The sequence below is a fragment of the Zootoca vivipara genome, chromosome 3 (assembly GCF_965207765.1).
Source record: "Zootoca vivipara chromosome 3, rZooViv2.hap1.1, whole genome shotgun sequence".
NCBI classification, from domain to species: domain Eukaryota; kingdom Metazoa; phylum Chordata; class Lepidosauria; order Squamata; family Lacertidae; genus Zootoca; species Zootoca vivipara.
In genome coordinates, this window is record NC_142586.1 from 67,532,667 (window position 1) to 67,551,287 (window position 18,621).

Consider the following 18,621-nt stretch of genomic DNA (forward strand, 5'->3'; position numbering starts at 1 on the left):
CTTTTTCTGGATCTAAGCTTGAGGAGAGAACTTTCTTGGGTTCTTCAGTATTTGCTTTGAATTTTACTTTCCACATACTGTAACATGGTTTCAACTACAGACTTTGCTTCCTCATTGCTCACCCGCAGACTATAAATTACCTATGAATAGGTTAGTCTCCATTTCAAAGCTTTGTGTACAAAAACTTAATTCATCATATTCTAACCCTGGTAATACTATGCGATCAGTATTTAAACAGACATATGTCACATTATTGTGAGAGAGCATTTTGATACTCCATATCTGCTAAAGACTATTCCCTTTTTATTTGTCAACTTAACTATTTGTTTAACCATTATTCTACTGGAGTTTCAAAAAACCTGTTGCAAAAATTATTCTTTTCACCGTCACTCCCTTTTGTATTTTTTCCTCCACCAAGGGCAAGTATACTAAACTCTCCACTCAGCCCCTGGTTAAGACCAAGGAGCTTTGCCACTTACTGGAGAATGATTTCATCGCATCCATCCAAATGTCATAATTTGTACAGTGTAATTTGATCCAGAGGTTTAATAACATCCCTTTGAAGCACACAAGAATAGCTATTGGCACCGTCTTTATTTATTCAGAAAGAAAATTAGGAACCAAGACAACACCCATGCTACACACACACACACACACACACACACACACACACCTTTGGTTCTCTTAGAAAGGCAAGCACACCTGCCATCAAAGCAGGCTGTGGGAGAGAAAAATCACTCCTCTGAAAGTGGCCACCAGGGAGCCTGTTACCCGCTATAGAGATTATTCACAGACCTCGGCTCTTGTCTGTCTCTCTAGTTAGAGACTGTTTCAGATAGAGGAAGCTTCCCTTGAGTTCAAGGTTTTTGGGGGGAGTGGGGGGGCATTTTTTAAAGCAGCCAATTCAGGACTCACGCAACTAGAACGTAGGCTGCCATTTAACCAGGGCTAAGAGACTGTGAGGCAGTTGCGTGTGTCCCCTGGTTCCCTCCCACCAGCTCCTCCTTGCGATAAAATGGCTTTAAACCACTTCTGTTGTTTCCATGGGCTGGACATACCTTGTGACAATCTCTTACTTTGCTTCATTAAAGCTATCACAGATGATAGAGTTTGTTAGAAATTTAGCACTGCCGGCAGCTCATAACCTATCTCCTAACTAGGCTGGTTGAACGTGGTTGTTTTTTTAAAGGAATTTTTTGAACTGCACAGTGGTATGTGATTGTAACTCATGTGTAGGGCATGCCACTCAGAGACACTCTGCAGTGTTGCTTAGAGTCGTTCTATGACATTTAGAAGCCAAAAACAGAATGGCAGAAAATCCTTAGAACCTGGAATTCAACAACAATAATGCAGAACAGTTTCATTTTTCTAATTCAACTGTGTTTGAAACAGACTGAAAAGCCCTCATTGTGCATATCTGTAGAGATGTATCCAGTTGGAACCCTCTGCCAATAACAAAGGTTTCCATGAGTAGAATGGGGAGGCTGCTCAATAATATATACTTAGGAAATTGAAGAGAGCAGAGTGTGGGAAGAAGCTCAACTATCTGCAGCCTAACCACTAGAGACAAAAAAACACAAGCTATGTTTGTACGAGGGAAACCCAAAAGCAACGATAATGTAATTGCTCAGTACTTTGTGATATTTTATATGGCCGTAACAAATGCAACTGCATTAGCCTTTGTGGTATCCAAATAAATTCATCCTGTGATTTGTAGAAGTTATTCATCACTATCTTCATAATCACAGTAAAACTTGGCACCGTTGCTAAACTTGGAAGACGCTTCTACATGGCTTATGTGTGTGCCTTTTGTGTGTGCCACAATCATGTTATTTATTTGGGAACAACTAGGAGATTCTTCCTCATCCCCCCCCCCAAAAAAAGCGGAATGAAACATATGCCCCAACACACATCTGGCAAAAGCAACATGGAATGCTTTACGCATTTAAAATTCACAACACAACAGAAGTAAAAGGTATAAAAATGTCTTACGGCTTGAAATGCAATAAGCCAGCTTGCAATTGACCTTCCTGAAAAGTTGCTTGTTGAACGGCCAGAGGATTAATGTGAAGAGTTGAATGAAGTTGATTATCAGTCCCGACACTATAAATACATAACTGATAAGGAGGTGGCAAATGAATTGAGACTTCAGAAAGCCAGCGATGTCCATGATTTAAGGTGGCAATGCAAAGCCTCCAGAAAGCAATCCAAACAATTCGGAAAGTTAACTGCAAAAAAGATGAGAAAATGTTTGTTTTCAAAAAGGTTCAACTCATGGTACTGTGATGAATCCAATTCTTTTCTACCCGAGAGCAGCAACGTATTTAAATGTCACCTTCACAAAAAGCCATTACAGATGTGTTCACTTTCCCACATCCATGGCAAATCTCACAAAATTAACATTAGATGATACATAGCAATATTGGGACCATCTCTGAAATGTAGCACTAGTTATGGGGTAGTCTACAGTCACTGGGCCATACCCTTCTTTGATCCATTAATCTTGATTATATCTTAGGGTCCAACACACATTCCAGATTACAGCAGGGTTGTTGTTTTTTAAACAGATGGAGGGAAATATGGGAAGTGTAGAAAGCAGCTATATAAAGCTACATTTCAAAACTTGGTTCTAAAATGGTAGAAATGACATTAAAAAATGTGACATTTTTCAGACACAGAAACACACAAAAAGATACATGTAACTAACACCCATAATGGATGGAGACCCTGTTAAGAGGACACTGCATGCGTTTTGATAAAACAGACAAACATTTTCAGAACTTTGCTCTTAGCTGCCAATGACATGGCGCTGACGAGACTAAAAAGGAACAACCTGGAAAAAAAAATCACTATAAATTAGTTACCTCTGCAGACTCTAAAACCTTGGATAGGAAATATATGAAATAGTTTAAAATACAATATATTTCTACCCTTTACCCATTAAAACTCCATTTCAGAAACTTAAACATAGAAATGTTGCCATTTCCCAACAATAAGTGTTAAAGTTTGTGCCCCCCATCTGAACACCCACAAGTTAAGGGAATCGTGTTTACTTTCTGTAAGAGCTGCACAGCACTACCTATTGCTTTATTTCCAATGCTAGCTCTTCATTTCACTTTCAAGGTCAATACTGTGAACACCATGTGCTTCTTCCTTTCCTTCCCCTCTGCTGCCATGCCCGACAGAAAGACATAATGCTTCTTGACAGATATTACCAGCAGAAGGTTATAGCTCTTAAAAGATATTTCTAGAGAGACAAACCCAGAATGTTCTAATAAGATTTATTAAAACTTACTGATGAGGGTAAAACCCCTTTTCCTAAGTACCACCTATTTTACCCTTTTAGTAAACTTTGTCAAACAAATACTTTGTGGCCTTTGTTAATATACACCACCCACAGCTAAATGCTTGTTGTATTACTTCCAAATTAAAGTTGGAAGGGATCCCGAAGGCCATCTAGTCCAACCCCCTGCAATGCAGGAATCTCAACTAAAGCATGCATGACAGATGGTCCTCCAACCTCTGCTTAAAAACCTCCAAGGAAGGAGAGTTCACCACCTTCTGAGAGAGTCTGTTCTGCTGTCAAACAGCTCTTACCATCAGAAAGCTCTTCCTGATGTTTAGTCAGAATCTCCTTTCTTGTAACTTGAATCCACTGGCTCGGTTCCTACTCTCCAGAGCAGCAGAAAACAAGATTGCTCCCTACTCCATGTGACGGCCCTTGAGATATTTGAAGATGGTTATCATATCTCCTCTCAGTCTCCTCTTTTCCAGGCTAAACCTACCCAATTCCCTCAACCATTCCTTCTAGACTCTTCATCATCCTAGTTGTCCTTCTCTGCACAAGTTCCAGCTTCTCAACATCCTTCTTAAATTATGTCACCCAGAATTGGATTCACAGGACTCCAGGTGGTGCCCAGGCATCTTCACTTGGTCACAAGTGGCCGATAGCCAGGTACAAAATGTGCCTGGCGGCTGGCTAATTTTGAACACCTCCAGCAATGCCTTGCTGCTGCCTCACATCATGTAGTAGCCCCTCAGATAAATAACATTTGTGTTGGACATGTGGGGTAGAATCAGGGGTGCTTGCTGCTGGCAAGCGGATTTATGGAACCCTGGGCAAGAAGAAGATTGTATGCATTAAGCTTGCCATATATATTGGACAAAGTGTGCTACATCTCTACAAACACTGAAGTCAGCCTGATCAAAAATCCTCAGAAGCAAAAAAGAACAAAATACCTGTCAGGCTTATATATCAGAAAGCTTGAAGTCGCTTAGACAACAACAACAAAAACCTAAAGAACAATGGCAAGAAAAACTGATGGAATATGCTGAAATAGCGAAGCTAACTGAAAGACTTAGAGACAAGGAAAATTGAGATTTTTAAAAAGAATGGGAACCATTTATGTTGTATTTATGGAATCAATGTAAAGAAATGGACTCAGTAGTAGGTTTTGAGTAAACTCTTACAATCAACAAAATAAATATAGAAGGTATAAAGATGAGGTTTAAATGATAAGAATATAACATTTAATTTAAAAGAGTATGATACTCAAGCATAGTACAGTATAGCAAGCAGGACAAGTTTATATGTAAAAAAACAGAAGGGGAAGTTGAGGGAAGTCATGGGGGGAGGGGGAAAATTTAATTTATTATTACTTGTGATTGTGATAATGTAAAATCCAATAAAAATCATTTTTAAAAAAAGAAAGAAAGCTTGAAGTCACTTAAGCCAACAAATTTCCTGGGAAATTAACTAACCTCAGCTCTTGTTCAAGCTGAACGTTTCAAATAGATTCTGTCTAGAAAAGAAACTAAGAAGGGAGCTGCCACATTATTTCCTTAAATAACCGTATACTTTGCAACTTTGGCATACAGTTGCAACTGTAACTTACAGCACGTACCAATAAACTATCACAAGCCCACTAAATAAACTTCACCATTTTCATATGCAATCTCTATTTAAATAATGACGAGAATGTTCGGGACAAAAGCTAAAACCTGTCATAAGACCACAGATTCAAAAAAATGTTTAGCTTGTAAAGGGAAAAAAAGGGGGGGGGAGACACGTTTTAATAAATAGCAAACTACTTAAGCAGACTACTTTTAATAGCAGACTACTAAAGATTGCATTTATCTATCCATAAAAACACCTTACATCCCATTGAGAAGATGATGTTTTGGCAAACCTCACAGGAAAAGCCTAACTAAGTCTAACTGCCAATTGTTAATAGTTGTTAAGTGATGGACATGTGACATGACCACTTTCAGGTATATAGATGTCAGATTTAATGTCCACCACACACAATTCTGACCCAAAGAACAGCCAACCCCTGCACTATCCACTTTATGTGACTGGTGAATAAGTTTCTCTTCCATGAATGCTAACACAACAATAAATAAGGAGCTTTGCAACTTTTGTTACATTTTACGAAAAAAATGCTGAATAAAAGTATAAAAATGTCTAACAATTTGTTTTTTAAAAACACACATAGTAAGATCAGTTTATAAATATCCACAAAACATACTCTTATCCTTGACACAGTTGGAATCTTTCACACTTTTGCACTGATGGGTCAATACAAAGGGGAAAGGATGACAGGGGGTCTTCCAAGCGTTTTTGAAATCAAAACCTTTCAGTGACAAACTAGCCCTTATGGAGGTATAAGTAGATCCAAGCAACAAACAGCAACAGCAGCAACAACAACTCACACTCTTAGAAATAAGACTAGTTACAAGAGAGAATATCCTTCTCTTCTTGCTTCCATATGTTGGAAGCAAATTTTATTCTGTAGAACTGCAGTGCCCAACGGATCTAAATATCTGCTCCAACAGCTGAAACATCTGCTCCAACAGCTGTGTCATCACCTTAACTCGGATAGGGTTAGTGGTCCAGCAGTTGTCAATGGATTGCAACTCCCATCATACCTGATCACGGGACTGGGGTCTGGGGCTGAATAGAGTTGGGAGTGCAACAAAATTTGGGCAGCCGCAGGTTCTTCAACCCTGGTCTTAAGCAACACTAGCAAACATTTTTGACAGAGGCAAGAAAAGCCCCTTCATTCAGGCACAATTTGACACAGGTAAGCAGCAATTCCCACCGGCCATTTCCTCCCTTGGTTGGCTGTACGGTAAAATGTGGAAGCAACGATCTGGAGAGAGACAGGCTGTGTCTCCTTGAGCACCCTGTTGCATTTCATTAGCCACAGCTAATTATTTTAGACAACCTCCACCTCCTGTAAAGCAACTTCAGCAAAGCGGCCGTCAACTGAATGTCACAAATGTCTGGCTTCCCCGTTCCCTCCCCCACCTTCTCCTCGCCGAACGTGAGAAGGCAACCAACGCGTGTCCGACACTTTCACAAACGCACCCATCCGAAACACATGGGGGACCTTGCCGGGTGTCATTCTGAAGTCTATATGGCGACGATGGTCTGGTCTGGCGTTTCCATGGAAACGGGGAAGAAGGGAAGCTGGAGCGGAGCATGCTGCGCGGCGCCCAAGGGAGCCAACATGTAGCGGGAAGATGCTCGCTGCCTTCAGCTGCCCGGCCTCCCCCCGCCGCACTCAATGGAGATACGGAGTGGGGGGGGCAAGAGAGGAGGAGGAAAACCCCACTAAAGTGAGCAAGCTCTTTCCAGGGACACGGCCGGCTCCAAAGCCCCCAAACCCTGTCCCTCCTGAGACTTAAGCAAGCGGCGGTTTCTGCATGGCCTGAGCAAAGCGACTTGCGTCCCTTGGAGACGCTTCTGCGCTCACTCGCCCTGCACGCCAACTTCCCCAGAAGGAAGCTGCCCAGAAGAGTTGCCGGGACACGTACCTGGCACAAGGCAGCCCTCGGCATCGGCGCTGGGCGAAAGCAAAGGCGGGACACGAGCGGCGAGGGGAAGAAAGGCAGGCTCCGCCCTCCCTCGGGGTGGGTCCCTTTCGCAAAAGGAAAACAGGCTCCTTCGCTGACGCTCCTCTCGGTCACTTCATTGCAAAGCGGCGGAGGGAGAGAAAAAAGGGGGCTGCTTCCCTCGCTCCTTTTCCAAAGCCCCGTCAAGCAGACCCCCCCCCCCGGCAACCAATACACACTTGGCTTTCAGCTGTTGCAGAAGCCAATCTCCAGACAAAAGCCCTCGGTGGAGCATCTTTTCCTTCCCCTCTGCTACCGGTAAGACGCACATGGCTCTTGCAGAAGGAGCCTCGTGTCCTGGCCAGAGGAGCGTGGCCGGCCTCCAAATTAGATCATTATTCATTGAAATGAAACATGGCCCGTGAGCAAGGGCGTACCCACCATGCGGCAAGTTAGGGCAGCTGCCCTACTCTAGAAGCAGGGCTGGTGGGCAGAGGCGGAGCACAGCCCGGCGGAGCGCGAGTTCGCCATTCCCGCCGCACCGCGCCGCACCCTCCCTCCAGCTCCCCGGCGCGCCCTCAGGCAAGGCCAAGCGCGGCGGGGAACCAGGGAGCGCGGCGCGGTGGGCGGGAACGCCGAACTCGCGCTCCGCTGGGCTGGGCTCCGCCTCCGCCCACCAGCCCTGCTGCTAGGGAGGGGCACAGCCCGGCGGAGCGCGAGTTCGCTGTTCCCGCCCACTTTGTGGCCCCTCCCCTTCCGTGCCTTGGCCCCTCCCCTTGCCCCCCCCTAGTTTTGATCCTGGGTACGCCCATGCCCGTGAGTATAACAAACGGGGAAACGCCACCCCCCCCCCCGCATTTGCTCATCACCTGGAAAGTTCATCAACAAAAGGAAACAGATTTAGAGTGCGACCGTTTTTCAGAATGACAAATTCTTTTGACTACTAGGAAGCTAAAAGTGCTAGCTGGTGTGTAGAAGGTTTTGGCTCTGGACCCCGGATGCAGCCCAAGGCCCCAAGCCAATGTATGGTCACTTGGAAGTAAGTCCCGCTGTGTTCAGTAGAGCTCACACCCATAAATGCCTGCAAAAGATGGCCACATTAAAGGTAAAATCTTCAAGGGCCCCTGGTGGCTACACTATGAGGTGCCGTATGGGAATATCTTTTCTCCAGTGCCAATTAAAATCTACATGAAGCTGCTGAGAATTTCAGGGCAAGGTGGCATCAGTCTGCTAAGGGACTTTCCAGTGCCTTGTGCAGTTGGACCCAGTGGAGAAATGGTGTGGTGAAGCGGACAGAGGATCGAACAGAGAGACCTGGCTTCAAATCCCCAGTCAGCTATGAGGCCCCTCTCACATGGCTACAGTGCTCTGTTTTTAATGTTTGATGCTTTATTATGTTTTATATATTCTGTAAACTGCCCAGAGTGGCTGGGGAAACCTAGTCTGATGGGCGGGGTATAAATAATAAAATTGCTGCTGCTGCTGCTGACAGCTCTATTCATCCATAACATCTGAATCAGAATAATAAAAATTATTTAAGACAAAACAAAACACCTGAATCAGGAGGGGCTGTGCACTGCAATCGCTGGACCATTGCTTAGGCCCGGTGGTGAAATGGATGAGGAAAAGCAAGCTGAGCTTGAATCCTGGCAAGATGGAGGCACTGTAGGAAAATCCAGGGCTAACCCAAGACATTTTGGCACCTGAGGTGAACCACAAAATGCCCTCTTCCCTGGCCAGCAAAGAAGTAGCGAATGAAGAGCTACATCAGGAATAATGGGAGGACAATAAAGATCTACCTTAGGTAAGGGGAGGGCCATCCATGCAATGGACAAGTTGTGGGGATGGAAGGTGCAAAAAAATGAGAGGCACAGGAGATGTGTTAAAGAATTTGTACAACAGAATAGGAGGGTGGGAGAGCAGCATGGGTTGGAGTGGACAAGAGTTGGTGTGGGATGAAAGATCTATTGGTTTTTAATTGATGGATGGATTAAAAAGGTCTGAAACTGGATTGTATTAAGGGACTGGTCGGGACACCCAGGGAAATGTTTTTCGGGGAAGGGAGGGGCTCCGGGATCGGAGTGAAGTAGCAGTGGAAGATTGGAAGAAATTTAAAATTTATTTAAAGAATAAACGTATAATAGATTAGAATTAGTGGAAGTGAGGGAGATAAAATAGAGGTTGTAGATAATACAATGGTGTGAAATAAGTATTGATAGAAGTTAAGGATAATTAAATTAAGAAGTAAGATCTAGATAGCATATAAAATAAGATATAAAAGATTAAATAACTAAGGTATAGTTAAAGTAATATTTAGAATTTATATAAGATTTAGAGTTTACTACGGTGGACATGTAAAGAATCGCAGGAGGAGGTGGAATGAGGAAGTCAATAAATTGGAAATAAGGGTTATAGTTAGAATTTTTGTTTTTTGCCTTTTTGTATTTTTTCTTTTTTTGTATTCTTTTTGTATTCTTGTTTTTTCTTTTTTATGTTTTGTAATTTTCTTTGTGTGTTTGGTATTTTAGTATGATTTGTTGTTTGAGAATTTTTTAAAAAATAAATACATTATTTAAAGATCTACCTCAGGAACAAAGGTGGGAGGAGACCAGCATTGCCTATTCACCAAGAGGCAGCCTTGGGGGAGCTGTAGAGGAGGTGACAGATCCTGCCTCCAAGAAGCACTGCAGGAGACAGTGGTGAAGCGGCATCTAACTATAGAGTAATATGTTTACTTGTTTTTATTTGTCATGGTTGGCAAATGCTTTGTTTATTTTGTGTGGGTATTTTGCTGTCACTCTCACGGCTATGAAACATAGGCTAGGTTAATATATGCATCTGCAGCAGTTCTTGTCAACAGATTGTCTGCGGTGTGGAGGGAGGCAATGCAGGGGCCCCAATCCACATACAGTGTCCTGGGTCCAGGAAATCCTGTTTGTATCCCTGGGTACACTCTGTTTCGCCAGATCTCCCTTCCCCACATGGCACAGGACCCATGGTGTGGCTGAGAGCTGTCACAGATTCTAATAAAGGATACTCTAATTTAAAACCATGCAAGTAGCTTTATCTCCCATGGGGCCTATGAGCTTCACTTCTCAGACAATTCCCTCTCCACCACATATCCCATGGTGCCAGGGAATAATCCAAAGTCATGACACACAGTTCTATTGCTGGAGCTGAATGTTCCAGTTTACTGCTCAAATTACAGGAGGGGTGGTTGTCAGCAGGGGCCAACCCTATTACATTTTGCTAATATATTTTTAAAAAATTATAAAATTGTCCAGTAGCAGCTTAGAGACCAACTAAGTTTGTTCTTGGTATGAGCTTTCGTGTGCAAAGTCTCTCTTGCTAATCCTTTTAGAAGGGAATGTTTGAGTTAAACTTGGGAGGGGGTGCCCCCATTTCTCCAACCCCCAATAATTCAAGCATGACCTTTGGTCTTGTAGTAACAGAAGGCGCAGAAAGCCTCACCCAAGTTTTTAAAAGGGGGGAAAAGTAATAATCTGAGCCTTCTCAAGAGTAGTCAAGAGGAAAAGAGGCAATGCATGATGATGACCCGAGTATTGCTTCCATATCATATAGGAAGCTGTGCCTGGCTATAGTTTCACATCTGTGGTATATGCTGCAAAAACTGGCACACACACTGACGTGTCATTTAATGACACATTGTACACACTTTCCCCTACAATAGGAGAGACAACTAGTATCTGGAATATTGTGCCATGTGAAGTACCCATTGAGTGACAAAGCTCATTTTAATCTTTTAAATGAAACAAAGCACACGGAATAAACTAATGAAAAACAGCAATGATGTATTAGTTAGGATGTATTTGAGAGAGGAGGAGAAGAAAGAAAATGGGCAAGACTGGTGGTTGAGCCTGGGCTCAGTTCAGCAGTATATGTACCTCAATCAAACTGCAAAGATGGAAGGGGAACACCAATAGCCCTCTTTCTATATTGCACTTTTCTTCACTCATACACACTGTTAACACAACATACGTACCAATATGGATTTTTACAAAAAGAAGTCTAGCAGTTCAACGTACAAATCAAGGTATATGGAAGAAGCCAGAAATACGCAAGATAAATATGAGGAAAGACTTAGCTTTCAGCTTCGCAATAATAAATTCAAATCTCTTCTTTTTAAAAAAAGAATTCAGCACCACTTCACTTTTCAACAGAACACTCTATCATCCCACTAATAGTGAAACATGACAGTCTGTTAACTTTTGATGGAGAAATCTTTGAGCACACCACTGTGAAACAATCCTGCCACCACCTTCTGGTTTCAGCCAGTTGCAATTTGGGAAAGTACGCAATTTGTATCTTTCTGCTTCTAACGTTTGCCAAAGGCTCTCCCAAAAAACCCAGATATGTAATGATAACAGCACTCCAGGTTGAAAACCACACAGGCTATACTCACCCCATTCTTCCTATGGCCTCACAGTTGGACACTAACTCTAGGTAACAATTATTTCCTGCAGGACGGTCATGGTACTTCCACACTATACATTTACTGTGTGACCACTGTGTGTTTACTCATGTTTTACAGAGCATACACACAATATCATTGTGGAAACACTGCTCCCTGCCTTACGCTTTCCCTGCAGTTCTTCCCCTTTTTCTCAGACCTCAGAAGATCTATGGTTTACCATTTCCACCCCCACCCACCTTTTGAAAGGAAATGCAATATCCTCCTTTCACAATATTACCCAGCATCAATCAGTAAAGCGGAATGTTGGAAGATCCAGGAAGCACCACAGAGCTCAACTCTGGAATTTGACACAAGATGCAGTGAAGGGTACCAACATGGATGGTGTTGTGGGTTTTTTTAAATGAATTAGACAAATTCAAGGAGGATAAGGCTATCAATGGCTTCTAGCCATGAGGGCTATGCACTGCCTCCAGTATTGGAGGCAGAAGGGCTCTGAATACCAGTTGTTGGGAGCACAAGTAGGGAGCATGCTATTGCATTCAAGTGCTGCTTGAAGGCTTCCCGTGGGCACCTGCTTGGCCGCTGTGAGAACAGGGTGTTGGAGTACATTGGTCTTTGGCCTGATCAAGCAAAGCTATTCTCATATTCTTCTTAAGAATTGAGACAACTGACAGGAGGAGAGGCCTAATGATGACATGGCAAATGAAGCCCTACCATTGCCACGCTGCAATGTTAATTCCTCTATTACTTTTCAATCAGAGGTTGCCAGTTTTGAGGGGCTCCTCATGGAAGCAGCAGCTGGGCAGCACTTCACAAGCTGTGTGAGAGCTTTACATCTTCCTTTGGCAATTGCTCTCCGCCCCACTCCACCACCCTGCTTCCCAGAAGAGGCCTGCATAGTAGAACAGCAAATTCTCAACATTAAAGATCCTAACGTGGAAGCATAAAAACTTAAGAGTAGCCCCCCTCCTGGATCAGGCCAGGAACCCATCTAGTTCAGCATCCTGTTCTTACAGAGGCCAACCAGATGTCCAAGGTAAGCACACAAGCAGGATCTGAGCATTCTCCTTCCTGCAGTTTGTAGCGCTAGCCAGATCCACCACTCAAGTCTCCGTGTTATATATACGTGCAGCAAGGTGCCCTTAAGTACAAACAAGGAAGAATGAAAGAAGCTTTGTACTTTCTGAAGGACATGGCAGAACTCCACCTGATCACATTCTGCACTTTGCTTTTTATCTATAAATTAACCGTATATCTCACTCCTTCCTAAAGCTCTGCAGTGACAACAGCAGGATATGCCATAAAAATAGCAATACTTATGCTATGTCCTTAAATGCCTTATTTGATAGTGCAATCCTGTGCATGCCTCCTCGAAAGTAAGTCCCACTGGGTTCACTGGGACTACCAGTAACTCCCAGGCATGTGGGTATAGGATTGCAGCCTCCATTTCCCATATTGTGACTGAAGAATCACTGAATGCAAGTGACCTTCATTTTTCTTGCCTAGAAGGCGGGTTGATTCAGAGAGACATCACTAGACACTCATATTTACAATGACCCAGGGACAAATTCATCTGCAGATATGACAGCTTGCTTTAAAAGCTTCCTCAAAGATATAGTCACTTGCATAATGACCCATTTATACTTTCTGGACTTGTGTGGCTGTGTTCTTAGTTCTTAGCTGCTTCTGGCAGTCTTTCCTGAACATCTGCCAGAAATACTTCATTTAATAAGAGAAAGTGTAAAATATTTGCTCCCTTAGTATCTAGACAGAACTGTTGGATACCACATTGTGACAGTTAACACAGGATTTAGAAGGGGAAATATTAAGGTTGAACAGAACATTTATGAATATTTCTTTTCATTTCCCTCTACATATCCCCAGAAAACACCCATGTGTCAGAGATTTTCTTGTACAACATAGCAGCAACAGCAGAAGTGATAAAACTGAGAATCTCATTGGGTCATGCAGTTAGCAAATCCTCACAAGCATTGCTGAAATTTCTGGAAATTTGGAAGTCATTTGGGTGGTTGGGACTGGAATAGTTGTTTTCAATTTAAGACAAGGGGTTAAGACAATAGAGCTGAAGGGGTTAAGTCAATAGAGCTGGATTCCTAGAATAAGCTATGTCACACCTCCTCTTCTCCTATGAGAGAGAAGTGAAGTCTTCTCTTCATCTTCCCTCTCTCTCTTTGACATGTAACTAAGACAGACATGCCAAAGCAAGCTCCAGGCTTGGGGCATGTGTTTGAAGCTATCCTTCTATATTTCCCTCCCCGCCAAAGGCACACTCCTCCATTGTCTCCCAAGACAGACAGATGCCAACAACCCAAGAGTATTCTGCCTGTGTTCTCCTTGCCTCTGCTTGGATAAATGCATGAATTTTGTAAGTAAAGAATTTTGTAAGTAAACATTTTGTCTACTTACATTTTGTAAGTGAAGAATTTAAAACCTACTTAACAGTAAGTGGTCCGTTCATTGTGAGAGGAATAGAAAGAGAGGAGCGCTCTTTGCTAGCAGACTAAATGGGATAAAAGGGTCTAAAACCTATATTTCTGACCTGACATTTGCGAGTTTAAACTCTGCTACTGAACGCTCTTTCCTGCTGGAGAGCGGGTTTAGTCCTGTATTTTGAATCCAGGCACTCTGACTATTCTTTTGTTATCTACCTCACACACATGGGTCACAGGGATTCATATTTTTCCATAATAAATGTGTACAATTTAGTATATTTATGAATCATGTTTACCCAGAAAATATACTCTGCTAAGCGGAGCTTATTCCTAGGTAAATGCACATAGGATTGCAGTCCTAGAAGCATGAATGCCTTAGTATGAAAGCTCTTTTAGTTCTGTAGCAGTGAGTGTGATACAATCCTTTGAGGGGAGAGATGAAAAGCTCAACTGCAAGGCAGAGGCTGCCAGATCAAAAGGGCAGCCAATGGAAGACGCTTGTCTTCTTGTATCTCCAAAGAAATCAAAGGTCACCAGAAGGTGGTAAGCAGCAATTCAGTGTGTGTGTGTGTGTGTATGAGAAGGCCCTGAACTCTCCACTCATGATGGCAGAAAAATGCATCTGGAACCAAGTGTTATATATGTCTACCATAGACACAGGAATTGCAATTCTCCAAAATTCTAAAATTGTCTTACATAAAGATCTGCATGCTACATACCTTCAGCAGAATATCGTCTTAAAAAACAACCTCACTAATTCCCCATGATTCCAATAGAAAAACAGGACATTTGGGGCATTTTCTTTTTTTCTTATAGGTCGCAAGGGGGGAGGATCCAGAAAGAGCTATAGCTAAGACAAGCATGTAGAATGTTATTTGTAGCTTCTAATAGAGTTCCACCACCGCTCATAGCATCTTAAACTCATACCCTGCCAATGCTTTGTGCCCCTGACAGATTCCAGGCACAGGGGCTTCTGTGCTTTGTGTTGAAGGGTAGAGGAGAGCTACAAAGGCTAGTAAAAGTCACAGTGAATCAAGAAGTGGAATGACGTGGGGAAAACAACAGAGTAGGCAGTGGTTCAGCACATGGAGTTGAAGAAAGCAGGTCTGGGGCCACGAAATAAGGAAATGCACAGCCAAAGAAACATAAAAGTCTGAGAGCTGTAGACCACAGGATTGCTATGTTGTAACAAGGATATTTTAGCTAGCTGTGTCTCCTACTATCACTCCAGCATTGCGACCTGGTAAATCTAAGGGCCAAAAGGGAGAGGTGTAGAGGCCCCAAGTTTTACAAATTAAATATTTAAACACTTTTTCTTACAGGAGACTTCCTGTCTTATATTAACTCTCCTTTGTTCCAAAATCATTCCACCAGAAAAAGTCGGTGTTGTCTAAAGAAGTATTTGCTTCTATGCTTCTAACTTGGCATTATTGTGTTTTATAACAGCAATGTGTTGGTGCAACTCATTTCCATGAACCAAAAGATGCTCCCTTGATTACTTAGGGGAAAGTTTCAGATGATGTCATTCACAGAGTGTCCTGCAACTTTACAACCACTGAAGACAGCCTGATCCAAAATCCTCAGAAGAAATTCAGAACAGAATGCAAAGTGTAGGTTTACACAACCTGTCAGGTTTGTACATTAGAAAGCTTGAAGTGGTTTAATCTAACAGTTTCCCGGGAAAACAACTAATGTCAGCCCTTGTTCAAGCTGTACTTTTCAAGCAGATTCTGTCTTGAACATTGAAGGTGGAGAGAATATAAACGAAGAATGGAGTTGCCACAAGATTTCACTAAATCACTTTGTATACTTTGGAACTGAAGCATGTGCTCCAATAAACTATCACAACTCCACTCAGTACAGTAGCAATAAAGAATAAACTTCACCATTCCCATATGTAATCTCTATTTAAATGATGTTCAGGACAAAAGCTAACACCCTTCATAAGACCATAAACTCAAAAACATGTTTAGCTTGTACAGGAAAAAAAGATACACTTACACTACACCCCATTGCGAATATGAAGTTTGGTGAGCCTCAGAGGAAAAGCTTGTGGGTGTCTAATTGCCAGTTTTTGTAGTTGCCAAGCTATTGAAGTATTTAAGGTCATATTTAATGTCCATCATTCACAATCCTGACCCAAACAACAGCCAGCCCCTGCACTATCCACTTTATGTGACTGGTGAAAAGGTTTCCTTCTACGAAAGCTCACACAACAATAGGTATGTAGCTTTAAACTATAGAACACTTTTGTTACTTTCATTTATTCCTTTATTCATAATCAGCACTTTTAATAAAATGTATCAGGGTGTCTTGCAATTTTAAAAAAATAAATAAAATCAGTTTATAAATATCCATAAAACATAATTAAAATATCAATAAACTTCAGTAGGTACTGGCTGGTTAAAAATTCAGATTGTCAGGGTCTGTCTAAACACTACAGTTTTCTGAAATAGTTTAATTCCTTAATTTACTATGAGCAAAGATTTCCAATGCAACCCCAGTACACAACTTCAGGAACCAAAATAAATTTATTGAAAACCATAATACTGTATTTTAAAATCCCATAATCTTAATTCCATTTTGCAAGGAAGTGGGGAATGTAAGAGCTCCGACTCAATTCTGGAAGTATGAGGGTCACAGATCAGCTTGCTAGATGAAACGCCATAGTCTCTTACATAAGTAGCCATGAAAAGTACCTGTATGCAAAACAATAATTATGCCTCGCTTGCAACACAGATACATCACATTGACATTGTGGTTAGAGTTTGGATGACACTGATTATATTTTTATGCATACCCCACCTTTTCCCCCTGATGGGACTCAAAGTGACTCACAGATAAAAATAAGAACTGCTAAAAACAAAGAAAAAGCAATCATTAAAAAAGAATTAAACTTTGATAAAAACTATATACACACATAAAATCTATTAAACCCAAACTAGTAATTACAATGAAAGCAGCATCAGGCCTTCCATTAAAAGCAGTCTGTTCCTAAAAGCCTGTTTAGGTCTTCACCTGCTGGCAGAAGGACAACAAGGAGGGAGCCAGTCTAGTTTATCTAGGGAAGGAGTACCAAAGTCTGGGAGTAGCCACCAACAAGGCTCTCTCCTGCATCCAAGTATGCCTGTGAGGGTGGTAGGATCAAGAGAAGGGCCCCCTTCTATTCTATCCCCTCAAAAAGCCTTTAGCCAGGTTCCTATGTTTGATACTCACCAAGGTCAGAGCCATAGCTCAGTAGAGCACCAGCTTTAGGTGCAGAAGGTTGCCCAATCAATCATCTGCATCTCCAGTAGGATTGTGAAAGACCTCTGCCTTGAACCCTGCTAACCCATTGTCCATCAGTGTGGACCTGCCCTCTGACTCCCATCAGCCCCATCCATTATAAACAGTGGACAAGGATGAGAGGGGTTGGAGTGGAGTCCAACAACATCTGGAGGGCCACATGTTCTTCTGCCATGGTTTAGCATGGTTTAGCATTACAGAAATGAGCTAGCAAACTTCAGGCTTGCATGCTGCCCCTCCACAAATAGAGTGGAAACTTTCATTTCCATTTTAGATGAATCTCAGTGTGAGAGTTTTCTTTCATTCCCTTTTTTCTCAACCTGAGGGTCCCAAGTTTCTCTGGAGTGCTCCTTTTGCCCATCACTGGGGAAGCCAGCCCCTAGTCCTTACTGCCTTAATTCCCTATGGCCCGGCAATCTGCCACACCTGCAGCTCCTTTGCAGGTTACAGCTTCACTCTGCTCATTGCCTCTCCATTCCATTTTCTTCCTCCCACTTACAACACAGCAACGCTGTCTCCACTGCACAAGCCCTTTTCACTCAGTTAGCTGTATCACCCACACATTCATATCCTTTCCTCCACTCATGCATCTTTGCTCACATTCTTCCATGAGGTTTTTCCATTACTCTCCTAAACTCACCCACTTGCTCACTCCATGTCTCTTTCATGAGTTCCCTCTCTTGCTGTCTTGGTCATATGATCGTCTGTGTAGTCTTCCCCTCCATTTCCTACCTGGGACTCTCCTCTCTTAACAGCTGCTGCTTTATGCGTCAGGTTTTGTTGCCCCACCAGGGCTTATCTTCACCCTCATCTTAGGACTCCTCGCCTCCAACACTGCCCTGCACAAGTTGCAGTGCTTCAAATACAGTTTAACATTGCATTCAAAACCCTAAACTGTGGTTAACAAAAACAAACCAGATTCATAAACGAAGCACAACACCTTGTCTTGGTTTCAGTATAATCACAAACAGTGGTTAATCTAAAACAGAAAAAAGCTTCCAAGCTCCTTGTAATCATGCCAAAGACAGAAAGACAATGCACAACACAGCTTATTGCAACTCATTCTCATATGCTAAACTATGGTTTACTGCTACATGCAAACAAGGTCAAAATGTATTCCAACCAAGGCTGGCATGCATCACACTTACTTCAGGTGGCACTGGGGCAGGGGTAGAAGATAAAGGCAAGGCTTGGTTGGTGGTGTCTGAATGGTGCAGTGATACCTCTGTGGGTGGGGTGGGGGTACCATTTAGGCTCCACTCCAGGAAGCAGAATGTTTTTGGGCTAGCACCAATTCTATTTTACTACCCCAGGTGCATGCACAAGCCTTTAGGCCCTCTCCCTGAACTGCAGACATCGAGTGGTGGGCAGGGTGGAAATGTAATATCCACCAAGCTCTCCTGTATAAGTCAAATAGGACAAAGCTCTATCCCAGAACACCAAGATTGTGTTTCCATGGTTGCTTTCTGCACTTCCTGGTTTAACATCATAGCAGTGTTGAACAAAAGCTACAGAAAGTATTGCTTTTAACAAACATAGAGCAGATTGCATACCCCAACAGCTGCTCTGTCTACAGTTCAGGCCACAACCAGCATATTCTGAAGGTGCAGT

General features: G+C 42.6%; 1 protein-coding gene across 2 annotated transcripts in view; it reads right to left on the bottom strand.

Annotated features, from left to right (window-relative positions):
* The window catches only part of AGPAT4 (1-acylglycerol-3-phosphate O-acyltransferase 4), a 55,008-nt gene that overhangs the window by 26,442 nt on the left and 9,945 nt on the right, over positions 1-18,621 (bottom strand). For both annotated transcript variants that reach the window (XM_088666301.1, XM_060272800.2), the window contains exon 2: positions 1,993-2,228. In XM_088666301.1, coding sequence (XP_088522427.1) covers positions 1,993-2,170 — 178 coding nt within the window. In that variant the 5' untranslated portion in view covers positions 2,171-2,228. The remainder of the gene's footprint in view (positions 1-1,992; positions 2,229-18,621) is intronic.